At 54.4% G+C, this 27,380-nt stretch overlaps 1 protein-coding gene across 4 annotated transcripts in view; it reads right to left on the reverse strand.

Moving 5' to 3' along the window:
* Nucleotides 1-26,889, reverse strand: part of STRA6 (signaling receptor and transporter of retinol STRA6) — a 37,761-nt gene extending 10,872 nt beyond the window's left edge. The window contains exons 1-12 of one of the 4 annotated variants that reach the window (XM_008015906.3): nucleotides 26,613-26,889; nucleotides 24,844-24,972; nucleotides 14,831-14,961; nucleotides 10,436-10,502; nucleotides 10,021-10,106; nucleotides 8,686-8,825; nucleotides 7,981-8,147; nucleotides 6,447-6,569; nucleotides 4,084-4,151; nucleotides 3,827-3,903; nucleotides 3,501-3,562; nucleotides 1,765-1,927 (exon numbers count right to left, since the gene is read on the reverse strand). In XM_008015906.3, coding sequence (XP_008014097.2) covers nucleotides 1,765-1,927; nucleotides 3,501-3,562; nucleotides 3,827-3,903; nucleotides 4,084-4,151; nucleotides 6,447-6,569; nucleotides 7,981-8,147; nucleotides 8,686-8,825; nucleotides 10,021-10,106; nucleotides 10,436-10,502; nucleotides 14,831-14,943 — 1,066 coding nt within the window. In that variant the 5' untranslated portion in view covers nucleotides 14,944-14,961; nucleotides 24,844-24,972; nucleotides 26,613-26,889. Of the gene's footprint in view, nucleotides 1-1,764; nucleotides 1,928-3,500; nucleotides 3,563-3,826; nucleotides 3,904-4,083; nucleotides 4,152-6,446; nucleotides 6,570-7,980; nucleotides 8,148-8,685; nucleotides 8,826-10,020; nucleotides 10,107-10,435; nucleotides 10,503-14,830; nucleotides 14,962-15,095; nucleotides 15,335-15,394; nucleotides 15,510-15,681; nucleotides 15,791-24,843; nucleotides 24,973-26,612 lie in introns of those variants that run through there. The other 3 variants (XM_073012301.1, XM_008015907.3, XM_008015903.3) reach the window with 3 other exon arrangements.
* Nucleotides 26,890-27,380: the final 491 nt, after the last annotated feature.

Below are 27,380 nucleotides of genomic sequence, written 5' to 3' on the forward strand. Positions count from 1 at the left end.
GGAAATTGAGGTCAGGAGAGGTAAAGCACTTTGCCCAAGTTCACTTAGCTTGTAAGTGGTGGAACAGAGATTATAATCTGGTTTGCCTGACTCAGCCTGAGCTCTCTGTGAGTGATGCCAGGCTTATGGTCCAAGCGCTGGGTGGCAGTCCTAAAGAAGCTCTGAGCTCAGAAGACATTAGCTCCTTAGGCAAAGGACAGACCAAGGGACACTGGAGCCCAGGTTGTGGGGTGGCTTTGGGGCCTGGTGGCGGGTGCCTATAATCCCAGCTACTTGGGAGGCTGAGATGGGAGAATTGCTTGAACCCATATCTCTAATCCTCTTGGGCTGCAGTATTCCTCATCTGCAAATTTAGAGAGTAAATGCTGCTCTGTTTGGCCCAAGAAGACCCAAAGTGGGAGGCTTTGAGCTTGGAAACTGCAATATGCAATTAAAAATATAAGGCGTGATGAGTGGAAGCAGAATCCTTTGCCCTGGACGTGTCTCTTCTTGCCTTTGAGCCTCAATGTCCTGCTCAATGTCCTGCCTCAATGTCCTGCTCAATGTCCAGCTGGGATCAATGATGCTGACCTACAGGGTCACTGTGAGCAAGGGTCTGAGGTTGGTTGTGGACTGACCTGGACCATGTCTGCACCTGCCTATGACTCAGGTTGCAACTAGCTCGAAAAATCTCCCAGGAGAAGTCATTTTCAGCTCACCCAGAACTTGTCACCTGTCCAGTTTGTGGGCCTCAGCAGCAGTTCCAGGGCAGCCTCTAGTATGGGAACTGAGGTGCTCAGGGAGATGGTGGAGGTGGTCAGGAAAGGAAGCGGTCACTCCGTGCACCTCTGCCCACTCCCCTGCCCCCCCAAGACTAGCACGCCCAGGTCTGTGCGATAAGGATGATGTTAATGGTCAGGTACAGCTGCGGAGCAGCCACACCTCCACCTGCAATGCTGGCAGCCCACACTCTGACCATCACGTTAGTCCTCAGAAGCCGGGGGCCTGTCCGTCCCAGCCTGGGGCCCCAAGTCAGCAGAAGGTACATGCCTCCTGAGTCCTGAGCACGGGGCTTTGTCCCAAGGTGATGGAGAGAGCCCCTGCCTAGTCTTCAGGAGCCCTGCGTTCTCTTGGCTGCACTCTGCCCTGCTGGATGGCCTCAGGCAAATCCCTCCCCATGTGTCAAGTGGGGACACTTCTCAGTCCCCTCCACAGGGCTGTTGGGAGCGCCCAGGAGGCAGAGTAAGTAGGTGGCTGCAGGAGGCATCAGACCACAGAAGCGAAGGCTGGGATGGTTCCCTGGTTCAGGAGCTCATTGTCAGAGGAGGGAAGGAGAAAGGAGATGGCCCCAGAAGACAGGGAGTTGGGAAGAGAAAGACGGCGCCCTGCCCAACACCAGCCCCCTGCCATGAGGATTCACTCAGAAATCTTCACCGTCCCCCATCACCGTCTCCTCCCTCCTTCCCCACCTCATCTCACCCAGCCCATGGCCTTCCTCATCTCCATTCCTGGAGAGTTGGTCAGAGACACTGGGGGTGGTGGGGGAAGGTGCCACAGAAGCAGGCAAGGGGCAGGAGCTGCTGAGATGTCCCTTCAGTTTTCATGGAAGCTCAGAACTGGAAGCGCCAACTGCCTCAATTTGGAGATGAGGCAGTTGAGACCCAGAGAGGGAAAGGAATGTGCCCACGGGCCCCCAGTGTGTCCATGGCCGACTAGGGCATAGACCTTGGGTCTCCCCGTTTTCATTCCCCACTGCAGCCCTCAGGGGCTCCCTGGAGGCCTCACCTTCCAGAGCCCACAGATGGTGCTTCACCAGCTCCACCACCTCCTGCTTGTCCTCTGAGAGCACGATCCCAAAGCCGGCCAGCATATAGGAGACATCCGTGGTGACCCCCGCCCTCACCTTCTGGATGGTGGGTACCACGCCCACCAGCAGCAGCAGGGCCACCTGGAAGAGTCCCACAGTGAGGGCCCCATCCCAGGAAAGGGTTTTCTGTACTAACAGGGGAGACTTCGGGGAAGAAACTGGCAGCACACAGGCTCCAACCACATGCCCATTGCCCATCAGTGTTCTTATCTGCCCCTTAGAGCAGGGTCCTCATGCCTCTAAATGAGGACATTACAGACAGGTGCAATTATAGCCTAATAGGCCAAAGGTATGCCTTCAAGCACCATAACTACATACAGTCGGCCCTGCATATCTGTGGGTTCCACATCCATGACCAACCAATTCAATCAAGCACAGATCAAAAATATTTGGGGAAAAACCCTCAATAAAAAATAATAATGCAATACAAATAATACAAACAAAAAATAATACAGTAGGACAACTTTTTGTGTTTTTTTTGTTTTTTTTTGTTTTTTTTTTGAGACAGAGTCTTGCTCTGTCGCCAGGCTGGAATGCAGTGGTGCAATCTCGGCTCACTGCAACCTCCACCTCCCGGGTTCAAGCGATTCTCCTGCCTCAGCCTCCCAAGTAGCTGGGACTACAGGCCCATGCCACCACATCCAGCTAATTTTTGTATTTTTAGTAGAGACAGGGTTTCACCACATTGGCCAGGATGGTCTCAATCTCTTGACCTCGTGATCCGCCCGCCTCAGCCTCCCAAAGTGCTGGGATTACAGGTGTGAGCCACTGCGCCCAGCTGTGGGACAACTATTTACATAGCACTTATGTTCGGTATTGTAAGTAATCTAGAGATAACGAGGTATACTGGAGAATGTGTGTAGGCTACGTGCAAATACTACACCATCGTATATCAGAAATTTGAGCCTTTGGATTTTGGAATGGAGGGGTGTCCTGGAACCAATCCACCTCAGATACTGAGGGATGACTGTGTCCGCACCTCTATTTACCCATCATCTATCTATCTAAACTTTGGAATGTAAAATTTCCAGTTTTTCTATGTTGTGAAAGTAAATGAGTGCAGGAATTAAAGCTGGACAGACTTGGATTCAAACTTAGGCTATGCTGAGATATCAGCTGTGTAGAAACTTGGCCAAGTCAAATTCACCTCTCCGAGCTTCCATTCTCCCCATCTGTAAAGTGGCGAATAATTGTAACTATCTCCTAGGATCTGAATTGTTGTTGTTTGTTTTTTCTTTTTTTTTTTTTTTTTTGGAGGTGGTGAGGCAGAGTTTATCAAACATGTTATCTCGCTAAATCTTCCCAATTACTCAAAGAGGAAAATTACTCTATTTCCTCCTTTTTACAGATGAGCTAACAGGTTCAGAGAGGTTCAATAACTTGCCCAAGGCCACACAGGAGGTAAATAGTGGAGCTAGGGTTTAAATTTGTGTTTATGTGGCCTCCAAAATTAATGCTCCGAGTCACTTTGTGAGTTCACGAGTGAACACCCCCACCCTTCTGGGTAGGCCAGAATTCCCAAGATGGCCTGCAGCACCTGGTCGGGGTTCTGGACGGGGCACCTAGAGAGCTGGGTTGGGCCGGAGCTACTCCACGCTTGGGGGTTGAGGGCAGGGCTCCACAGGCAGATGGCAGTACAGGGTGCAGGACATACCTGGTAAATGGCCGTCCCTGTCAGTGTGGCTGAAAGCACCAGCTTCAGCGGAAGACGGAATCCTGTAGTCCTCAAAGGAAGGAGTGTGGTGAACAGCACCACTCAGGCCCGGGAGCCCTCCTCCCTCCCAAGGCGCCCAGGAAAAGGGCCACAGGACTCTGAATGACCAAGGCCAGGCCAGGGTCTTCCCCTTGTCCCAAGCTGGTAGTTGTCCCTGTTGATGACAATGATCCCAGGGAGCAGGAGCCAGTCCTCCACTGAAGCCATTCTGTGCAAGGGAGGGTAACACCCCCTGTCACGCTCGGCCTCAGCTCCCAACCCCATACCTGGCTGTGGAGTGTAGATGCAGTGTCTCAAGCAGACCCGGGCCCAGGACAGGAAGCCATGCTTGGAGGTGTGGGAGCTGCAGAAAGACCCAAGCAGGTGTGGGGTCCTCAGTGGAAGCCCCTTCCCTGAGGGCCAGCCCCAGAGGCTGGTCATTCTGCCCCTCTGCCCCTGCCATGCTACCCAGTGCCAGCCTCCCAAGCACGGCTTCTAACCAGCCTGATCCACTGGCCCACAGAGGGTGTGTCGGAGACCCCACCTGCTTCCCAGCTTCTTCCTGCAAAGGAGGTTCCTCAGATATTCCTCAGAGTAGCTGCTCTGCAGCCCCTGTGGAGACAGACAATTGAACAAGCAGATGAGACCTGCCTCGACCCATTCGTGGGTCCCTGGCTCAGGGAACTAGAGTGTTCACCAAGCAGGTGCTCCATAAAAACCTCTTGGCCATGGCTGTGGTGGTGAGTGCGGAGGGGGCTGACCTGTGGGTTTGAGGTCTATGCCCTCCAAAGCTTCCCTTTTCTCTCTCACAAACACAAGGCCAGTTTCCTGTCAAAGAACCATCAATGCCAGGAAGTTCTTCCTAAGATCTGTCTCCAACTCTCACCTGCTTTGCTCAGTCACATCTCATCACTGTTTCTTCCCACCCCTAGCCCTCTGGCCTCTGTTAGCTGAAACTGGGGCAAAGGGAAGCTGTGTCCCACAGGCACATCCCAGGCCAGGACACAGGAGGGGGTCATTCCAGGTCAGACCCCCTCAGGCTTCTCCTCCTGCTACTACGCAAGGGAGATCACAAGGGTGACCAGATTTGTCTAAGCCACATTCCAGGCCTTAAGCTGCCTGTGAAGTGGCAGAGGTCCATGGGAAGATGGGGCGAGCCCCTGCCCTGAATCACTGGGAGAACATAGGCGATTGTCACTTGTTGCCATGACAACCCTGGGATCCAGGGCAGGAGTGGGTCAGCTCAAAGCTGATGGGGGTCCTTTGAGACTTAAACCTCTTTGACCAAAGTCCAAAGAGGATTTTGCACCTCTCAAGCCTGGGAGGAAAGGCTGGCAATGAAGAGAGGGGTGGGGTGGTGAAAACCCTGGAAGGGAAGGTAAAGGGGCATGCCTCGGGCACCACGTGGCCCTGGGGGGCCGCTCCCTCTTCAGAGCCAGATGTAAACAGGAGAGGACACGGGCTTCCTCAAGGAGTGTGAGCCTCAGCAGGGCAGGAGCTACAAGTGTTCAGAACTCCCTGCCTGCCACGTGGGAGCCGAGCCTGGAGTCTGTGGGCCTTCTTGGACCAGAGCAGCCCAAAATGGACCCAGGGCTCTCCATCCTGCCTAGGGATCTCACTCATTCTCTGGATTCAGTCTGACCTTGCCGAGTTAACACCCAGTCCCAGCCCCTCTGCTGAGCTCCACACTTTGAGCAACACACACTTAGGACCACACGTTGTCCCAGGAGCACCTGCTCCTCCCTCCACCTTGCCTGGGCCAGCAGCTGGCATCACCACCTACCTGCTGGCTGCCCAGGTGCCTCCCATCAAGCCTCTCCTTCCCCTGCCCTGTCTGAAGAGAAGCCAAGCCCTTTGGCCTCTATGTCCTAAGCCTTTCTCCTAAGTCTGTCCTTCTTTCCCCTTTGAGGGCCTCTGCAGAGCTTTCCTCTTCCCCCTCTCTCACCAGAAAGAAGTACTGGACCGCCCCTGCACCCGCAGTCCCAACACCCGCTGCACGCTTCACATTGCACTGTAGGTATTTGGTGCTGCATCTGTCTCCCCACCACACTGGGAGCTCCTGGAGATCAGACACAAGTCCATCAGCTCCAAGTCCACAGCACTGAGCCCAGGGCCTGACATAGTAAGTCCTTAGAAGGCTTAAGTATCTTCTAAGAATTCTCTCTTACCATGATGCATTCATCCATCCATCCTTCCTTCCATACACCTTTCCTTTGACCCATCCACCCATCCATCCATCCATTCATCCATCTATTCAAAACTTCAAAAATATTTGCTGAGTATCTATTAAGGGCTAAGGGCTACCCAGTGCTGCAAATACAGTGAACAAAACAGACACAAAACCATCTCTTCCCCTTTACTCATGCTCTTTCCTGTGCCTACAATGTCTCCTTATTCTCTCCTCACTCTAGACCTCCCTGTCCTTCAGGCCCTTGCTAAAGTCTACCCCCTCTAGGAAGCCCTCCCAGCCGTCCCCTTTATCTGAAATTATTCAACCACATTCAACCTAGAGTTGATTCATAATGCATTTCTGCCCTGGGTGCTTCCTGAATCATCTCAGCATGTGCAGAACTCGGATTAGGAACAAGGCTCCAGGCTGTCTCTTCAGCCGGATCTCAGTGTTTCACAGACAGAGCTATGACTCTCCTGGCTTCTGACTCAGTTCTGCTTTGTTAAGTCCCTACTATTCATACAACCCAGTGCCGTGGGTATCCTGGGTGCCAGTCAAGGGCCAGCCCAGCCTTTGCCTGGGGAGGGAGGACTAAGCAGTCTCAGCAAACATTTTCTGAGCATCTGTTCTGTGCTGGGCCCTACATTAGCACAGCCATGTATCTGGGACCACAGATATGGGGGAGTAGGGCTATCTTGGGTGCTGAGGAAAAGCTTACCCCAGGCCTGCCCCTTTACCTTGGAGCCTGCTCCTGTCCTACGACTGAAGCTTCTCACCAGCTGCACAGGGTACCAAAGGCTCAGGAATCCGAGGCCCAGCAAGAGAGGCAGGGAGGCCAGCAGGGAATAGTACTTGTAGATCTGGACAGACAAACACCCAGACAGACTACCTTTCACCTTCTTCCCCCAGCCAAGAACCAGAATCCATTGCTCTTCCCACCTCACACTGGGCCCTGAGGATGGTCTGGGGGGCCATGGGAAGGCTTCAGCTCTATGGTTCCCAACCTGCCACCCAGCACAAACCTGCCCACTTCCCCTTCTTGAGCCCTGCAGTGATGCTCACCCCTCCCCCAGGCTCCTGGATCCCCACAGGCCTGAGAGGAGCCAAGAGGAGGAGATAACTTGATTCCCTCCTGCCCCCCACACCCACCTCAACCAGGGCTGGAATAAGGCCTGGAAAGGACACCTCTTTCTGTTTCTGTGTTCCCGGAGCATTAGGAACAGTTCTGAAAATCACACGAAAGCCTGACTTTGCCTACCTATAGTTTTCAACCTAAGCATCAGGAAAGTCTATGCCCTACTTCCCAGGGCTGAGGACTTCCTGGGGGTGGGCCTTTTGTATACTCATTCATTTATTTGTTGGTTCAATATACTTTTATTGAGAGCTTAGTATGTGCCAGGTTCTAGGTGGTAAAAAAGAGCCACCAAGTCCCCCCTCTCAAAGCAACCTCTTAGTCTTCACCTCCACCCTGAGGGACTGGTGTTATCAGCTCCATGGACGGATGCAGAAACAGTCTCAGAAAGGTGGCACTGTTTCCCCAAGGCACTTGGTACCACCTGGCATCATTTTGTTTGTGTATCGTGTCTCCCCTTCTGAAATGACAGCTCTTGGGAGGCTAGGGACTGTGTTTGTCTTGTTCACAGCTGTAGTCCAGTGCCTGGAAATGTCCCTGGTACAGAGTATGTGCTTCAAATATGTTGTTGAATGAATGGGTGAGCGAATGAATGAAGTGGTGAAGCTGGATTCACACTCAGGTTGTCTGGCTCTAAAGCCTGTACTATCACTCTTTGGGTTCTAGACTGGACAGCTTCACAACTCCAGCCAGCAGCCAGTGAGCAAGGTCCTGAGGTTCTGGAATTCTCCTCTTGTCCCTCTAAGACCATCCCTGACTTCACACTTGCCGGCCTCCATCACGCTTCACTTCCATTCCCTCTCCAGCCTGACCAAAGGGAAGCTGGGGAATCACTAACACAGGCGTTGGGGGCGGGGGCCATTTCAGGCTTTCTCTTCCTCCTACTCTGCCCACTTTCCCTTCTCTGCCCCATCCTAGACTTAAAGCTCCTGAGGGCTGGGCCCAGCCGCCTTGTTCCCTGCCTCTCCCACAGAGCAGTCAAGCTTGGAAGGGGCACGCGTTTGAAGGCATGGAATCCCATGCACAATGGAAGGCTGCAGGGTGGCCCCTCATAGAATCAGAGCTCAAAGGAGGCACTGTGGTTTGAGTAGGTTGCTCTGCATGCCCCTCTACCCTAGGCCATTATGGTCAGCGGTTACCTTGGGTGCCTGGGGACACTCTGCCCTCTGCCAGACCTGGACACCAAGGTGGGCCCAGGACAGCGTGCTGCCGAGCAAGTGTGCAGCTCTGTGGCCAGCTGTGGCACAGGCGGCCAGCGGGTAGTAGAGGGCAGCGTAATAGAACAGTCCCAGCATCTTCCAGGCCCCTGGAAGGTGAAACAAGCAGAGAGACCCACGCTGGAAGAGCAGACACAAGGCCTGTGGTGAGCCCACCCAGGCCTCTCTCCTGTCTCCAGCTTCCAAGCCCCTCAGCACGTTCAGCGGGCAAGAACCCTAGGTTCAAATCCAGGCTCTAACTAGTCTCAACTCTGATCTTGGGCAAGTTACATCTTGGAGCCTCAGTTTCCCCACCTGTAAAATGGAAATAATCACAATATATTAGCAAGGGAAAAATGAGAAGGTATATATATGATGCTTAGCATGGTGCCTGAGTAAATACTCAATTTAAGATACTACTTCCCCGGCTCTCAGTTCCTCCACTGCAAAATGGGGCTAATATGCATACTTTGTGGCGTCATTGTAAAGACTGGATGGTCTGAAGAGGTCATGTCTCAGGATAGTAGCCCATCTCATTGACAACTATTCCTGTTACCCTCATCTCCTTGAGCTCAGCTTAAAACTCCAAGACCCCACCCTATTCCCATCCCATCACACCAACCTCAGGGCCTGGGGGGCAGTGGGTACCTTGGCTGGGTGCTGAGGCGAGAGTCAGGAAGGGCAATGGGTCCTCGTCGGGGAGCAGCAAACACAGGGAGCTGAAGAGGACCATGAAGACAGCAGCAGGCACTGTCTGGGGCCTGTCCCCAGCCAAGAAATCCACAGGGCTAGCACAGAGGCAAGGACAGGGCAGGAAGGAGTTACTCAGCCCCTGCACCCCCATTACCTCCAGGCTGTATTCCATAAATCAAGGAGGTAGAGTCAGTCCCCCTTTCTAGATGGGGGAATAAGACCCCTTCATTCATTCACTCCACAGGTATTTGTGGAGTGCCTCTTATCTACTAAGCTCTGGGCCTTGTGCCAAAGGGACTTGAGACATACATACAGTGGGAAGAAGCCCTAAGACTGCTCCCTCCGCCCACCCTGGAAGCTCCAGGAAGCAGCCACCTCCACACTAATTGGTCTGTCTGAGCTGGCAAACCTTCAGAGAACTCAGCGAGTCACAACATCCTTGTACAACGGCCGCCGCCCTGGGCTGGGTGTGGACCCGAGGCAGAGGGCAGACAGCGGGCATAGCTGTCCCAGGCATCACCCCTCTGGGCTCAGGGCAAGCCACTCAGAGCCTCGGCTTCTGCGCTGCAGCTTGCATTCATGCTCTGAGAGGTTCATTCTCCCTCAAGCACTGCCCCAGCCAGGGCAAGCTCTTTCTGGGGCCAACCAGAGACCCCAGGCTGGTTCCCTACAAAACCAGCACAGCAAGACCAGCCTCGGTGCACCGTATGGGTCTGGGATGCGAAGCTGTCTATACCAGGGAGCTACCCATCACCTGCCCCAACCCTCTGGACTCTTGCGCACTAGCCTGCCCAGCCCCATCTCCTCAGGATCATGCCTGTCCAGGCAGGCTCTCAGGTCACAGGGCTGAAGGAGATAGGAGAAGAAAGTTCCAGCTATAGGGGCTAGAGGTCAGTCCCCATAAATCTGCCTTCAAGCATTAGGGTCCAAGTGATACCCTCAAGGAAGACAAGGGTCAAGATGGCATTGGGATGGTCACGTCAATCCACACATGGAGGGCTGCCTGAGAAGGTACACTCTGAAGCTGGGTCATGTCAGGCTTGTTACCCTAGGGTCTGGGTTGGAGTCCTTTCTCCCAGGTGGGCTTGTGCAAGCTCCTCCCCCTTCCTCTGGGGGTCCTGACTAAACCTGGAGACCTGGGTGGGCGTGAGGAAGGCCCCAGGCTGAGGGAGGTAGGGATGTCACTGAAGCCAGAGCTACCTTTTAGGTACCTAACAAATCACCCACCCTCCCAGAGTGACCCTGTCAGCTGTGCCCCCTGAGTGGGGGTGCCCAGATCATGGCACCAACCTGGGCAGGCCGGGCCTGCCGCGCACACAATCAGGCCAGAGCTGGCGGCGCCTCACCAGCACGGCCAGGAGCAGCAGTACAAGGATCTGAAAGGAGAGCACAGAAGAGGGCTTGGGGTGCCCAGGCCTCCCCTGAGGGTCTGAGTTTGAGGGCTTGGACTCAGGCCCCGGGATATCCCCTACCTGCCCAGTGCACACTCCTGTGGCATCTCGGGGACTGGTCAAGGGGTGACAGACATCTGGGAGGTTGGACTTGCATCCTGGTTTGGGCCCCCAGGCTGGGAAAACTCCCAGATAGCTCCCCCCACCCAGGATCTCCCAGGGCCCCCCTTCACCAGCCCCACCGGGAACACGGGTCCCACTGGCCAGGCTGGCAGTAGTTTATGCAAGCCAGGTTCAACTTGGGTTGGACTCACTGACAGCGAGGCCAGGCAGGCGTGGTACAGGCCGGGTGGTACGCTGGTGTGGCAGGAGGGCACTTCCCTACAGAGCAAAGGAAGGCTGGCTCAGGCCTGCGTCAGGCCCCCCTGGGTGTGCAGATGGGTCTGGGGTTCAAGACTGTTCACACTGAGGCTTTACCCACTACCTCCCTCAACCCTCTGATCCCTCCTACACAAGCCTACCCAGTCCCACCTTCTCAGGGTCATTCTGGGGCCCTCGTGTTCCTGTGATGTGCCGGCCCCATGCCAAGCTCTGGGGTTATAAGACTAAAGGAGATGGGAAGCTCTCAGGGGCAGCAGAGTGGACCGGCTCAGCCTGATCACTTATTCTCTTTTTTTTTTTTTTTTGAGACAGGGTCTTGCTCTGTCACCCAAGCTGGACTGCAGTGGCGATCTCGGCTCACTGCAGCCTCAGCCTCCTGGGCTCAAACGATCCTCCGTGTGCACCACCACGCATGGCATTTTTTTTTCCTGTATTTTTAGTAGAGACAGGGCCTCATCATGTCACCCAGGCTGGTCTTGGATTCCTGAGATCAAGCAATCCTCATGCCTCAGCCTCCCAAAGTGCTGGGATTACAGGTGTGAGCCACTGTGCCTGGCTGAGCACTTATTCTTGCTCACCCAGATGCTTCCTGTCCTTCAAGGCCTCCCCTCTCCAGGAAGCTCCTCTGACTGCTCCTGGTCTCATAGACCTCTTCTCAGAACTGTGGTTGGGCACACTACTTGGGTCAAGCAGTCAAGGGTTTGGCCCAATGATTTGCCCTCTACTCACTGCCATCTGAGGTTGGTCTGTGACTAAAATAATCTCCCCTGGTCCGTCTCTTTTCCTGCTTCCCTCTCAACGACAGCCTCCGTGGACAGCAATGCAGGTTGCCCACTGCACAAAGATGCTCAGCCAAGGAAACAAGCAGGCCACCCTGCTCACCAAACCCAGCACCCGCTGAACTGAATGCACCTAACTGGGGATCCCTTTCTCTAATTCCACAGAGGCTCTCTATGGCCTGGCAATGGTCCTGCAGCCACCCTGGCTGAGCACAGAGGTAGACCCACAGGGGAGATAGGGCTCACTGAGGACAATGAAACCCTCCACTTCCCCAGCAGAATCATGTGGCGGAGAAAGGGAGTGAGGCAGGAGTCCTGAGCTCAGGGCTGGCCCTGGCCCTGGGAGATCAGGCAGGACTGGGTCCCTGGGGAGCGGTAGAGCTACGGGTTTTCCCAGCTTGGGCCTGGGAGAGCCAGAGGGAGGATGGCAGCATAGGTGAGACCAGTGCGGTCTGGTGGGCGAGGGCCTGAGATGGAGCCTGGGCTGCGGCCAGTCCCTGCTTGCCCAGAGGGCTCAGCCTCCCGCCAGCACACTCTCCACTGTATGAAGAGACGCATCAAGGCCGCATTATCCAGGGGAGCACAGATCTGTGGGACCCTCTGCTGGGTCAGCTCGGTCTGTCCTGCTCACTTTCTCTCAGGAAATCCCAGCGGATGAGCGGTGGGAAAGAAACCAGCCACTTGGTGGACAGGCAGAGTAAGTCAGCTCTGGACAGCTTCTTGGCCAGGAGACCAGCCTCTTCCCAAAGTAGAACTGGGGTCCTGGGTAGCTGCCATGCAGGGAGCAGGTTCCCACCGTTGGTGCTCCAGTCTCAGGCTCCCCACCTCCAGCTCCAAGGCCTCTCATTCCAGTGTACGGGGCAGCCCTCCCTCTCAGCCTGCATCTCCCCACATGACTAGGTCCTGCTCCACCCATATACCTGGGCCCAGCAGGGACTTGGAAAACTGTCCCTGGAGTAGTTTGACCATTTTCCTATGGACCTTACCCCAAACCACTCTCACCTTCAGAAACGCCCTCCAGGGCCCTGCCTGGGGGAGCCTCTGGCCCTTTCTGTATCACCTGAGGTCCCCATCTGACCTCTCAGCTCAGTGTGAGGGGCCAGATGGGGATCTCAAGTGGCACAGAAATGAACAAATGTTTGGCTGGTGGCTTGTGGCCCCATGTTTTGTGCCATGGGACAGACAGGATGGCACAGACATAAAGACCTTGGAGAGGGTGGTGAACTTGATCCTGGGACAGGCACAGCAGGTGCTGAAGGATGCAGAGGAAGGAGAACTTTGGGTCAAAGGAGGTGGCATCTGACTGGAGTTTAAAAGATGGTTAATGGCCAGGTGCAGTGGCTCACGCCTGTAATCCCAGCACTTCGGGAGACCGAGGCAGGCAGATCACCCAAGGTCAAGAGTTCAAGACCAGCCTGGCCAACATGGTGAAGCCCCGTCTCCACTAAAAATACAAAAAAATTAGCTGAGCGTGGTGGTGTGCACCTGTAATCCCAGCTACTCGGGAGGATGAGGCAGAAGAATCCCTTGAAATGGGGAGCGGAGGTTGCAGTGAACCAAGATCGCACCACTGCACTCCAGCCTGGGCAACAAGAGCAAGACTCCATCTCAAAAAATAAATAAATAAAAGATGGTTAACATCTCTTTAGGCAAAGAAGGGGAAAAGGCAGCTCCGGGTGGAGGGAAGTGCATGAGGAAGCAGAGGGGCAGGCAACAGGCAGCGTGGCTGGGGCTGGTCATGCCCTCCAGTTTGATTGCAGCCCAGAGGTGAGGTAAGATGAGGTTACAGCAAGCATGGGAGGTCCCGGGAAGCCACTGAGGATGTTTGAACCATTAAATGTTCTGGATTTTAGGAAATTTCTGTGGTTGACTCCACTGCCATCAGTGTTCATCCACCCCAACTCCAGCCTGAGAGTGCTGGGGCACTGGGCACTCCAGAGCTCTTCAAAGCTCTGAAGCAACATGTCCCCAGGGTGTCTGACTCACAGACAGAGGTGAACCCAAGTTCATCTCCTTGGGATTCCCCTGAGCTCCCAATTTTCTGCTCCCACTTCGGGGGAAGGGGGATGGCAGGCAGCTCAATTGGTTTGGCTAAGTAAGTAGATTCAAACAAATCTCTTTATTCTTACGGGTGCCATGCCCTGCAGTGGGAGAAAGGAGCTGAATCTTCTAGCTGTCACCCACAAGTAGGACTGGACTCCCCATCACCCAGTGCCTGACATACACACAACTTTATTCTGAGACCACACTACAGCTACAGGCACCTGGCTCCCGGCCAGTGTCCGGGCCCTGAGGCTCCCAAGGACACAGCTTCAGATTAGAGCCTTCACCTAGGTCAGAAACCATCCTCATGGGTTCCTGGGCCTCTCCTCATTCTGGACCCTCGCAGCCCACACATACACAGTAGGACATGTGGAGCCCACAGGCTCTCAGTCAGTCAGGCAGGATGAGTGGGGCGCACACCCTTGCTGACTGCAGGCTATTTTCCAGGTGGTCAGAACCCTGAGTCCTCCAAACAACAGCTCCTTCCCCGAGGCCTGGGTGGAGCCTCTGTCCCTGCTGGATGACCCAAGCCCAGCCAGGCCGCAGCCCCAGCCCCTGGGGAGGCACGCAAGGATTTTTCCTTCTCAAGTTTCAGGTTTTGATGGAGAACAGATGTGCACACATCTGGCTCGGCAACCCCCAGCCTCACCTTTCTACTTCTCCAAACCCTCAGACAGAGCAGGGAGGTAGGGGATGGGGCCAGGCCTGGGAACAACAGGGGAGAACTGGCTCTGGGTCCTATACAGGCAAGGCATCCTGGCAGGAGGTGGGGGACACAGAAGGGGTCCAGCTCCTCCACCAGGGTGCCCAGACTAAACCCCGGTAGAATGGACCCAGGCAAAGCAGCTGTGGCCGGGTTCTCAGGCCACCCGGGGGCGGGCTGCCTCCCTGCTCCCACCCTCGCCTGTGCTGGCCTGAGCACTCTTGCTGAAGGGAATAGGCTCTCCTCATCCTCTGAGACCATCCAAAGACAACAAAGGTGCCTGTTTGCTCAGTGACTTCTCCCCACGCTTTCTCCCTTTGGTTCTCTGCCTTCACCGAATCCCCCAGCCTGCCTAGAGAACCTGACACTTGGAAACACCACACCCAAATGCTCACCACAGAGACCAATAACCCCTTGAAGGCAGGTCTGCTTGCCTCAACTGCTCCCAGCAGCTTCCCCATCCTGGCTATGGGCCAGAATCACCCAGGGAGCCATCCTTGAGGATCTGAATCTGCAAGGAACACTAAAGGAATCTGTATTTTTAACACATCACACAGGTGCTTTTTAGGTGACCAGCCTTAGGTATCTTAACAGCAGGGTGAGGGGTCTTGTTCTCATGTAGCAGAAGCAGAGACTGAATGAACCCCAGAGAGGCTGTGACTTGCCCAAGGTCTCACAGCAAATGAGTGGCAGAGCCAGACCTAGCAGCCCCTGATCAGGAGCTGCTCCCCGGCCAGTTGCAACCTCTGCCATCAGCCCATTCTGATGGCCGACAGAATGAGGTTGGGGGGCTCCACACTTACCCCTCTGGCTGGAGCTCCTCGCCGCCCTGGGGCTCATCGATGTACCAGCTGCCGTAGGAGTAGTCCTCTGTGGCCCCGGGGGAGGTCTGGTTCCCTGCTGGCTGGGACGACATTCTCCGGCCCTTCTCCTCCTTTGACCCCAGGCGAGAGAAAGAAAAGCCACTACAGATGTGAAAAGAGGCTTAAAAGAGAGAGAGAGAAAAAAAAAGACGGAAAACCCAAACAAAGAAACATTTCTCTTTAATCCTGAAGGTTACTTTCTTACTTTTAGCTCTCTGGGAAAAGCCCGTCTGGGACCGAGGGCCTGAGCAAGCTGGCACAGGAGGAGGACAGGGCCTCTCGTGTCCCCTCCTCCCTTCCCGCCCATCGCACCGGTCCTGCAGAGATAGCTGTCCCCTTGGGGCCCCGGGGCTCCTGCTGGCGCATCTGTCTGTCTGACCAACCACCAGCAGGCGTTTGTTCAAAGGACCATTTTCAAAGAAGGCTTGTCCAGTCCGAGCTGCCTAGAGAGACGCCCCTTCCTTCCCTCTTCCCAAGCCCACCTAGACAGACCCACAGACACACCAGAAGGGAGGCCCAGGGAGGAAGGAGTTGCAGAGATGAAAGGGTAGGCAGGCCACAGCCAGCTCCGCACTGCCTGCCTGGGCCCTCCCAGCTGGGCTCCCTTCCCCTCCCCCAGTCTCAGCCTGCCCCTTTCTGGCCCCTTTGGGCCTCGGTGATGGAAACACACCATAATCCTTGACAAAGCCCCCCTCCTGGGGGAGGAGGCCCCAGCACCATTGGCGGCCTGAGCGCTGCAAGGGTGTGGCCAGGAGCCACCCCCACCCCCGCACCTGACTTCACACACATACCTGCCTTCAGCGCCTGCCCCAGAGCTCCCACGCCCCTGCTCGCCACATCTGCAGTGCCCCACACAGACAGGAGACCAGCACTGCAGCAACAACCGAGGGAGACCAACTGCTGGGGCTGGGCTGGGGCGGAGGCAGGGAAGGGGAATCTGTCCGTTCCTTCTCCTAGGGTTTCCATGAAGGAGGCAACATGTGTCTCACTGGTAAACCCTTTTTGTTCCTACAACTTGATTTCACAAGGAGATAACTCACCCCCACAAGGCGGAAATTAGCTCTTTAAACACAAACCAGACCCACGGGTAGGCAAGAGGAGCCCTGCCTGCCTTCTGCTCCTCCTGGAGTGAGGTTGAGGGTGAGCAAGGCAAGGTCTGGGCCAGGGAGGAGGGCTCCTCCTCATTCTCCCTCCCCAGGAGCAGGACCCGTGCCCCAGCCTGAAGGGAGGGGCGAGAGGCAGAAGGTAGAAAGCAGTTCTCAGGCCACAGTCCCTGGTGGAGGTTTAGGCCCCTGAAACTGTGAGGTTCTCTGTCCTTCCAATACCCTACAAGGGGCTTGGGCTTTGACCCTATCAGCTAAGACAGTCATTCAACAGCTTTTTAAAAAAGACATTATTCATTTAGTCTTTTAACTTAAATTTATTGAACACCCACTATGTGCCAGCACTGTTCTGAACCCTGAGGCAGGAGACATTATAATTCACGGGGAACACGGCCAGATAACTAAATCCCCTCCAAAGTCTGAGGGTTACAAAAGGAAGCACAGGCTGAGCTGGTCTGTACCATGGGAAACCAAATTTAGTCCAAGAGTATTTGGGAGTAGGGGGAGATTCTGAAGAAAATAACCTTTCCATGGTGATCTGAAGGGCAGGGAAAAGTCAGCTGAGCAGAGGGTGGCAGGCTCAGGATGGGGATGGGGGTGGGGAGAAGTGTGATCCCCACAGAGGAAACAGCAAGGGTGAAGTCTCAGAGTAAACAGGGCTTGAAATCCTGGAGGAGGCTGTCATTCAAATTCCTAAGCCCACAGGAAAGGATTAGGGGCTGAGCACCCTGCTAGCCTGAGTTCCTCCCCATTCTTTCCAAATGGCCCTTCTCGCAGGAATAGGGTTCTGTTGCTCTCCACCATCCCACAGAGATATCAGTGCCTGCTGACTCAGGGCTGAACCTGAGCTTTATTTGATGTAATGCAGGAACCCACACTGGCCCTTCTGATCCCAGGGATGCGGGAAACTTGCCTTCCAGGCACGGGTGTGAGCTTCTGGAGGGCGGGACTCTATCCCTGCCTTCCCTCCTCCTGCCTTCCCCTGATGCATAGCGCCTGGCCCTTGGGTAAGAGGGACTTTAGAAACTGAGCTCGGCAAAGCCATTGCTTGTTCTGGTGGTCCGTGTTCATTAGTGGGCCTGTCCTATACAGGCTGCTGCTGTGCCCTGAGGTTCACCAGCTGGGCTTCCCAGAGCCCCCGTGCCCACACCAGAGCCCAGCAAGCCCTTCCCTGCTCAGGGGTCTCAGACTCTTACCTTAGGGAGCAACCAACTCACATCTGATTCTAAATCCACCTCCAACCATGGGAGTCCAGTTCCAGACAGGGAGCCCACTCCCTCTACAAGGCAGCGGTGTCTGGGGTTAGACATCAGCCTATCAGAAACCATGCCCTTTGGCCAGGTGTGGTGGCTTACACTTGTAATCCTAGCACTTTGGGAGGCCGAGGCGGGTGGATCACCTGAGGTCAGGAGTTGGAGACCCAGCCTGGCCAACATGGCGAAACCCCGTCTCAACTAAAAATACAAAAAATTAGCCAGGCGTGCTGGTATGCGCCTGTAATCCCAGCTACTAGGAAGGCTGAGGCAGGAGAATGGCTTGAACCCCGGGTGGGGGGATGCGGAGGTTGCAGTGAGCCGAGATGGTGCCATTGCACTCCAGCCTGGACAAAAGAGGGAAACTCCATCTCAAAAAAAAAAAAAAAAAAGAAACCATCCTCTTCCTTGGAGGAAGCCTAACTCTGCCTACCCCAGGCTGGTTTGGCAGTGAGCAAGATGAGTCAAGCCCTGCACCAAATGGAACCTGATGTATGGTAGGGCTTGAGGGACACGACACCAGAGGGGAAGTGAAGTGGGGGAAGAGAAGAGAGACAGACGGGAGTTGGCTGTTTGAGACGAGGTGGTCAGGGAAGGCCTCACTGGGAAGGTGGTATGTCGCTGATACCTGAGGGGAGAGAGGGAGGTACCAGTTGGGCACTGGGGTCATCTGTTTTGCGTTGATCTAAAGGAAAGCCTAACTCTGGGTAACTTATAGGGAAAGGGAGTTTATGTGGCTTACAGTTCTACAGGCTGTGCAGGAAGCAGCACGGCACCAGCATCGGCTTCTGGGGAGGGCCTCAGGAAACCTACAATCGTGATGGAAGGTGAAGGGGGGTCAGGCAGGACACTTGGCGAGAGAGGGAGCAGGAGAGATGCCAGGTGCTTACCAATAGCCAGCTCTCACATGAACTGATAGAGCGAGAACTCCCTCATTACCGCAGGGAGGGCACCAAGCCATTCAGGAGGGATTCTCCACAATGACCCAAACACCACACACCAGACTCCACTTTCAACATCGGGGGTCACTTTCAACGTGAGATTTGGAGGGGACACACATCCAAACCATATCAGGCACTGAGGAAAGGCAATCAGGTTGCCTGAAGGAGCCTCCATCCACCCAGGGGCTGCAGTCAGGCTGGCAGAAAGGGACCCCAGCCGAGCCCAGGCACAGTCCCTTCCTCGCCCCCCACGGAGAACCCAGTGCCAACAATACCACCTCCCTCCTCATGGGGAGACACAGAGGCCACCAAAGGAGGCCTTAAGCAGAGGGAAGGAAATGGTGAGCTTCGTCCTTTTCCCCTGGCATGGGCCTAACAGGCAGAGGGCAACCTTGTGCCCGGTACTTTGGCCAGGGCAGAGCTGGAAGGTCCAGAGGTAAGGGCCAGGTTTCCGCATGGCAGTGGAGAACGCCTGGTTGGGGAGGCCACCTAGCTGGATTTGAACCCTGGGACTGGCTATGTGGCCTTGAGTGAATCTTTGCCCTTCTATGGGTCTCACTGGCCTCTATCAAATCCAGCATGAAGATTCTCCAGTTGTGAACTCTCCCCTCAAGGCACCCCTCCCTGCACACCAGTAACCAGCTGTAACAAGAAGTTCACAGAGAGTGGTTGTGACTTCCTAGGTGACCCCATTGCTTCCCACCTGCCCCCTCCTGGCCCCCAGCTGCCCTGCCCAGTCTGGTGGGGGCAGAGGGGCAAGCTGGGTTGAAGATCCATGGATAGCGGGTAGCCGTGTGGCTCAAGCTGCAAGGTGAGCCCACTTCTTGAGCCCAAGGTACCTCCTCAGCTCGGGGCTAGAATCGCTTGGAGCTCCCATCTGCAAAATGGGAGGCTTGGCTCTGAGCTATTAGGAAAGATGCTACCTGGGCAGACGGCAGGAGGCAAAAAGTGTTAGGAAGAGAAGGATGGTAATGATGTGCCCCTGAAGAATTTCTCCAAAAGCCTGGGCAGCAGAGTCAAGGGCCTGCCCTCTGGAGCTGGCTTTAAAGGGGCACTGATACCCTCAGGAGAGGGCAGGCTGGAGAGCAAAAGTGCTCAAAAGACAGAACTGCCAAAGACTGAGGAGCAGGGAGGGAAAGGAGGAGATGGCTTGTGCAGTTTTGCAGGCTCCCTGGAGGAGGGGGCCTGGAGCAGGGAACTGAAGCCATGGAAGATCTGGAATGATAGCAAGAATGAATTTACACATGTCTCAGGAGTGCCAAGAAGGGAAGTCTGAGAGACAAGGAGAGAGCAGCATAGGGGTCAGGGCAGGGCTGCCTTGCTGTGGCCAGCATGAGCCCACGTGGCACTCAGATGAGGCTGATGCCAATATCCAAGGAGCAGCTCAAGCCAGCAGGACTCCCAGCTGGGCACAGATTGGCGGGTGGCTAAGCCCTGCTCAATATGGGAGGAGGTTCTAAAAAGCTTCTGGACTCTAAGCCAATGAAGGCCATCTGCCATTTGGGCTTGGCACAGAGCTGCTATGCCCCTCGGGTTGGAGCTGGCCCATGAAGGCCTTGGGACAGGGCTTCCTTCCTCTCATGTTTTTGTTCAAGTTGATTAAACCTGAGGAATTTTTGCATCCAGGAACAGAGGCCCACGTGCATGCCTTCGGCAGCCTGTGATTATCAAATCCTCAAAGGGCAAAGTGCTAAGCTTAGAAGAAGCTAACAGCAGGCCAGAAGGAATGGGGAAGGCCAGCAGCATCCCCAGAACCTCAGAAACATCCCCTCAAGGACTCCCAGATCCCCCAGAGCACCTCCAGAATCTCAGCAACATTCCTGAGTTTCAGTAATGCCATAAGAACCCCTCCAACCTCAGTATTGCCCCGAAGAGCCCCCAGACCTTCAGTAACACATGAGAACCACTACAACACCTCAGGACACTCAAACTCCGGCAAATCCACCACAGATTGGAACAGGATGTTCAAAAGCCTGTGAGCATTTGCAGAAAGCCTGGAGACCCCTGTTGCTCTCCACCCTCCCATCTCTGAGTCCTACAGCAAACACAATAGTTCTACAACACTCAAACCTCAGGAACACCTCCAGCTCCCACAGCACAGAAAAGAATGCCCAAGAGAGGGGCTTCAGTCCAGGAGTTGGGGGATGGCCCCTGTGCCTACCTGTACAGCCCACTCCCCTTGAGAGTCCATGAATAAGCAGCCAAGAAAGTCAACCTCATGCAGGCCCGTGAGCTCGGGGTGTGCCCTCAGTGGCGCAGCACACTCACACACACACATCCAACAGCCCCTCGCACACACACGTGCTTAATTCTGGCACCAGACCAAGTCTGACTCCACCCACTGGGCTGGAAGGCAGTGTCGTTGGCCGCCATGCTCACGGCGGGAAGAGTATGGATGGCTATCCACCTCCTGTCTCTCTACCTCCTACCTCCCCTGCCATGTGGGAGGGTCAGAAGCACCAGCTGATGTTCCCTTCCTGCAATTCTCATGCCCCCCTCACCAACAGCATCATCATAACATAAAGGATTTAGACCAGGCTCACGTATGAAGGTGGACACTGGTGAGGAGGAGGAGGGTAGCCGGCTGTTCCAGGGGAGCAGCATGTTCTTTCCCTCCCAGAGAGCTAGGCTACTACTGACCTGGAGGAGGGAAGGCAGATTTCAGCTCAGGACAAAGGTAGCCTTCGTACTCTAACAAAGTAGTGAGGGCCCCATCAAGGGAGGCAATCAAGAAGAGGCTGTTAATATCAATATGCAACAGAGGGTTTCCTGCCTTCAGAGGACTAGACACAAGGCCATGAAGATTCCCCAGCTGTAAGAGCCCCACATTCTCCATTCCCAGCACGTTCCTCCCTGGAGTGGTGTCACCATGGTGTGTCCTTGAGATGTAGGCTTTGTGCTGCCCTCCTTCTTCACTGAGGACATTGACTGCTGGGCAGATCCCCTGACTTCTCTCTCCTTGTTCCGCTGCTGACCACAGGACAGGGCTCTCCACCAACCTCTTGCTCACAGGCGGTCAGATCCAACTCAAACAGGACTCTGCGAATGTCTCACGAATGTCTCACGGCCTTTTGGAGCTCCTGCCAGCCCCCCAGTGTCCCCTGAGGGCAGCCCTCCCCAGGTCTCCGACCTTATTCATCAGAATTGCTCCAGCCCATCACTCTGCTCACTTCCTGCTCCGAGGCCCTGATTCCTGCTCACTCCCCACCCCTCACCACATGCGCCTTCTCCCTGTTCCCTGACCTGTTCCAATCCCCCTGGCCTCCCAGGCTTGGCTCCAGCCTACCTCCAACCAGGCGCTCTCCTGACCTCTCCCTTCCTTGTCTCTTTCCTTTCCTTTATTGATCACTCCCGGAAACTTGTCCCTCCAGGCAAGCAGGATGCTCTCAACACAGGGCCTCCTCCTCTGAGCCCGGCTCCAGCTAGGCTGGGATCCTAGAGGGGTGGCTGGTTGTGTGGTCTCGGCGGTTGGCCCTGAGCAGTGGCCCCAGCACCTGCTTTAAAAGTTGCTTGATCTGCTCCTCCCGGAAGACAGCTCCCCGCTTCCCCAGTCTGGCTCTGCCCCTCCTCCTGCCCTCACAGACCTCCTGCCCCTGATTCCAGGATCAGAGGAGCCCACCCCACCCCCATCTCCAGCTCAGGCGCAGAGCAGGGGCTGGGGCCCCACACAACACACAGGGCAGCTTGTCTCCAGCGGTAGAGCCTCTCTACACCCCCAAACCATTTGCTTGAAACTTGATCTCCTTGGCCCTCAGGCTTCTCAGTGGAGAAGCCTGCACAGGGCTTTGATGGCTGAGTTTCCCCAGATGTGGCCTTAGAGAAGCTGAGGAACCCCCTACTTATACCCATTTGTCCCCATCTATCACTCCCAGGGGGCCACTGCCTGATGAATTGCTGGAGGGGAACCACCAGCTCCGCTTTTAATAACCGGATCCGCATCCTGCTGCTCGGCTGGGCTAAGGGCCCTGACCATGCTAAGGGGAGTCATCACAGGGCTTCAGGGATGGAATTCCAGATATGATCTATTCCTGGGGGAAGTGAAAAAGGCCCCCTCGGAGCTTTCTCTTCTATTTCTCACTCCTCACAGACAGGCTGGCATTCTGGAGTCCTGCTCTTTGCCCCAAGTACATGCCTGCAACCTCCAAGGATGCAGGACAGTCGACTGCATCGCCCCTCACCTGAGCACAGGCTCACCCTGCCCTCCTTCCCCTTCCTAGAGGGGGCATCTTGCAGGGATGCAGACAAGACTGGGGAAGGAAATGGCGCTCAGATGGTGCTCCAACTAGGTGCTGTGGCAAGCAGGGCGGGGAGGGAGTAGATAAAGGCCGGGCCAAGAAGCAGGGCCCTAAATTCTCAGGAGAAGGGCCCTGGAGAGGCGGTCTCTTCTTCCTTGAAGGAGAAAGGGAGTGCCAACTATAAAAATGTGGGACCACAGGCTTTTGTGTGTAAGATTGGCTTCCAGTGATAGTGAAAGACCCTGGAAGAGAGGACTAATAAGGGCAGTGATGCCAGAGCCAGGCCTGCCCAGTGGGAGGCAGGGAGAGAGGGAGAGAGAGCAGCTCAAGCCGAGACAGGGAAGCAGCCAGCCAGCTTGGATCTGATCACCATCTTGTCCATGGAGAAAAGGATTTTTCATTCCAAAGGGTTAAACCCACATAAAGAGAAAATTAACCTTTGGCACACTTTTAGGAATCCATTTCCAAGGAATGTCTGTGTGCATGTATATGGAGACAAAATTCCCAAGGCTGTTTGTAATGGCAAAAATAATTGGCAACAACCCCAATATCCATCCATAAATGCTGATAAATTGACACACTGAAGTACTATTTTGCTGTTAAAAAGAATGAGGTAATTTTCTGTGGACTGACGTGGCAGAACCTCCAAGACATATCGCCAAGTAACAGTAACCAAGAAAGCAAGTTGCTGAACAATACATAAATCGTGATCTCATTTTATGCTTCTTTAACTAGGTAGACATATGTGTGTGTATGTGTGTATACATAAAAAGTGAATCTGGCAGACACACAGCAAACTGTTCACAGTGGTCACACTTGGGGGAGGGATGAATTTTGGAGAACGAAGGAGGATTTTTCACTTGTTTGAAATGTATATTTTAAAACTCATATTGCATGTGTAATTCTTTTTAAATAAGCCTGCTATGAGTAAGGATCTGTGAAGGCATCACTGAGCTGTGTGAAATTGATTCCGTCCCCAGCACAGTACTGCACATTTCCCAGTCTCCCCTGAAGCTAGATGTAGCCCTTAGACTAAGTATTGGCCAGTGACTTGGAAAAAGAGTGTTGAGCGTAATTCCCAGGTTGTGTTCTTAAAAAGAGAGGTGTTTTCTTTACCCCTCCTCCTTCTAGCTGGCTGAAAAACAGTTGTGATAGCTGGATCTCAGGCAGCCATCTTGGACTGCGAGATAGAAGTCATGAGTTAAGTAAAATAGAGCAGTAAGTTAGCAGCAAAGACAGAGCCTTAGCTAAGGCCAGGTTATAAGGCTGAAGGAGACTCCTGCTGTACCCCAGACTCCATCACATCCAAAAGAAACTTAAGCCCAGAGAGGCTACATGATGTGCCAGGGTCAGTGACTGACCTAGGGAAAGCTTTGCCAGAGATTCCCCACCACCACTACCACACACACACACACACACACACACACACACACACACACCCCTCACTGCTTTTCCCCCAAGAACATTCCTTCCTAGAGCTTGGACTCTGTTTCATTGTATGGTTGGGAGACTCCTGGGATTGAGGGAAGGCCCCCAGTGTTGATTAAGCCAAATGGCAGGATTAGGACACACCTCTCAATACTTTGTCTGATAACGCAGCAGAACCCCTGCCCACTGCTGGGTCTGTCTGTCAATATCTGCTCCTGGCTTCTTTCTTTCTCTCTTTCTTTCTTTTTCTTTTTCTTTTTTCTTTTTTTTTTTTTTTTTTTTTTTTTTTGAGACGGAGTTTCGCTCTTATTGCCCAGGCTGAAGTGCAATGGCGCTATTGCGGCCCACTGCAACCTCTGCCTCCCAGGTTCAAGCGATTCTCCTGCTTCAGCCTACTGAGTAGCTGGGATTACAGGCATGCACCACCGTGCCCAGTTAAATTTTTTTGTATTTTTAGTAGAGACGAGGTTTCTCCATGTTGGTCAGGCTAGTCTCGAACTCCTGACCTCAGGTGATCTGCCCACCTCGGCCTCCCAAAGTGCTGGGATTATAGGCGTGAGCCACAGTGCTCGGCCCCTTTCTCTCTTTTTATCTGTTTGTCCTCCTGTCTGCCTTTCTGCCCCTGTCCATCAGTCTCTGCCTGTCCCTCAAATGCCACTCTGTTTCACCCTCTCTGTGTCTGACTCAGTCTCCCTCCTTTCCTTCTGTCTCTCTCTACTTTCCTTCTGTCTCTCCTTCTCCTTCTTTCTCTGTCTAACTCTGTGTTTCTCTCTATCACGCTCTCTGTTGTTTCCTTTTGGTTTCTCTCTCCTGCTCCTTGTTTTGCTCCCCACTTCCCAGACTGGCTGTGAGGTTTGCATCTCTCCTCTTAAAGGTTTTAGACAGTACCTTTTCTAAGCTAGCCCAGGCCATGCCTAAATCTCTGATCTTGGGCCTTGTCTTGTGCTGACTCCATGCTGCCCCTACCATCTCCTGCCCTCTTTCCCACCTTACCTGCTCTGTCTGTCCCCAGTGCTGCAGGACGAGTGGTGCTGGTCTCAGGATCCGCAGTCTACAGGGCCCTGGGCTTGGACACCGTCTCAGGGGTTTGTGCCTTCAGAGCCTGGTGGAGCAGCCAAGCAACTGGGCACATGAAGGCAAAGGTCAGTGCTGCTGAGCAGTAAGGCTACCCTCTCCCTCCCGCCAGAACAGGAACTTTAGCCCCTCCAAGGCAAGGTTGGCAGAGGGGGGCTGTCAGGGCAAGCCCAGGGATCACTGATGCTGCCCTAGCTCCCCTCCTCCAGCTCCTCCTCAGCTGGAGGTCAGAGCAAAAGGACTTGAGGGATGGCCCAAGACTCTCCTGACAGTGCTTGGTGCTGGAGCCCGGAGCAGGAGGCCAAGAGAGGAAAGGTGTGTTAGCCGATGGCACTGGCGTGACAGAAAGGATCACAGTTACCACTCATGACAGAAAGCTTCAAAGTAGCCAGGCCCCTCGGTGGAAGGAAGAGACTAGGCTTCTAATTTTGTCTTTACTACTTACTGGCTGAGTGACCACAAATGCAGCCTGTTGGAACTCAGAAAATACCCCAAAATGAAAGCCTCCGAAGCAAAAGTGACCGAGCTGTCTCCTGCCCTCCTGTCTCTCAGACCCGTTCTCCCACAAGAACAGATGTAGAAATGAGAATCCCTCCTCCTGCAGGCGGGTCATAGAAATCAAAACCCCTTTTCCCCAAAGCCAGCCATAGAGCCTACAGACTCTTAACTTTCCCCAATTTCTGTGTAAAAACGGGCCTCAAAGAAATTCTCAGGCCTAGGTGGGACACGGTGGCTCACACTTGTAATCCCAGCACTTTGGGAGGCCGAGATGGGTGTATCATTTGAGGTCAGGAGTTCGAGACCAGCATGGCTGACATGATGAAACCCCATCTCTATTAAAAACACAAAAATTAGCCAGGCGGTAGTGGTGCACACCTGTAATCCCAGCTACTTGGGAGGTTCAGGCAGGAGAATTGCTTGAGCCTGGAAGGTGGAGGTTACAGTGAGCCAAGAACGCTCCACTGCACACCAGTCTGGGCGAGAGTGAGACCCTGTCTCAAAAAAAAAAAAAAAAAGAAAAGAAATGCAGAAAGTCTCAGGCCTACCTTGTTTGATCGCAGGCCAGACCTCCACTCCAGAGTCCTATCCATGCCCACACCCAAAAGGAAGAAATGCATGCTCAGAGAGGCCAGGAACAAATCCAGACAGACAGGCCTTGCTGGGTGTCCCCACTTGGTCTATTACATTACATCATTGTCATTTTTGACCAATCATATCGCTACACAGCTGTCCATATGTCCTTGAAACTCAGCATAAAAATGGACAATTTTCCCTGTATCTCTGGGTCCTCATTCGGAAAGCTCCTGTGTACGCCTCTCCTCCTATTCACCTGCCTCTTGTTGGTGATTTCCAGCCAACCTTCAGAGGGCGATGGGGAAGGTTTCCCCTGGCCCCTGCAGGCCCCTCCGTGCTCGGGGCTCCAGTTTTCCCCTCTGTGCGATGGAGGGGGACTGGCTGCCATCCTTCCCTTTGCTGGTCTGAGCCTGTGATCCTGTCACCCTGTGGGCCTCTGGCACTGTGGACTTGAAGGGAGTGGAAGGTGGGCCTGGGGTGACGTTCCCCTGCAGGGGAAGAGAGGCTGCTGCGGGGGGGCTGGGTGCTGAAGGTCCAGGATGAAGCAGTGATGATCGCATGATCGCATTGGACCAGGAATCAGGAGACCCAAGTTCTGTCCCTTCACTACCCACCTGCTCTCTCTGCACCTCGGATTCTGCACCTGTGGAAGGGGATGAGTCTCAGCCCCAGGTCCTTGGCTCCAGAGAATTCACAGACTCCCTGCTTGCCAGGATTCAGCTCTGCCTGGAGGAAGGAAGTAAAGTGTGGGTGGGGAGGGAGTTGGAGGTGGGTCGTTGAAGATAGGGGTCTCAGAGCGCTCAGGGGCCGTGGGGGTGTGTCAGCAGGGGAGGTTGAAAGGAGCCATTGTGGGAAGCAGGAAGGGCGCCCTCTGGGGTGGGCTAATTATAGGCCCTGGCTCTTCCAAACAAAGCCAGCGGCCTCTGAGTGGCCATTCTTTTGGGGAAGAAAGAAGACTGGAGGGCCCCATTAAGGTCTTTCACGCTGGAACTTTGGAAGGTGGCTTGGAAGTTCACCTCCCAAGGCTGCTCCCTTCCTGCCTTCCTCCCCTCACCCCAGCCCACATACCCTACTCCTTTTTGACTCCCTCTGGGGAACCAGGCCCTGCCCCCCAGAGACAGTCTCATCTGGAGTTTCAACTTTTTGAAAACTGTGGGAGGCTGAATCAGGGAGGCAGCTGGGAGTAGAGAGAACCTGGGAAGGGAGGAGGGATCTGGTGCTGCCCTGTGGCCCTGGGATCAGTTTCTCCATCTGTAAAATGGGCATGCCAGCCAGCTCTGACTTGCTGAAATTCATTGAAGTTTCTAGATTTCTACATAGAACTGAGGCCAGACCCAGAGATGCCTGAGCATCAGGGTTTCTGCCTCCTGTCCTGCCTCCTA

Source organism: Chlorocebus sabaeus, chromosome 26 (assembly GCF_047675955.1).
Source record: "Chlorocebus sabaeus isolate Y175 chromosome 26, mChlSab1.0.hap1, whole genome shotgun sequence".
Classification (NCBI taxonomy): domain Eukaryota; kingdom Metazoa; phylum Chordata; class Mammalia; order Primates; family Cercopithecidae; genus Chlorocebus; species Chlorocebus sabaeus.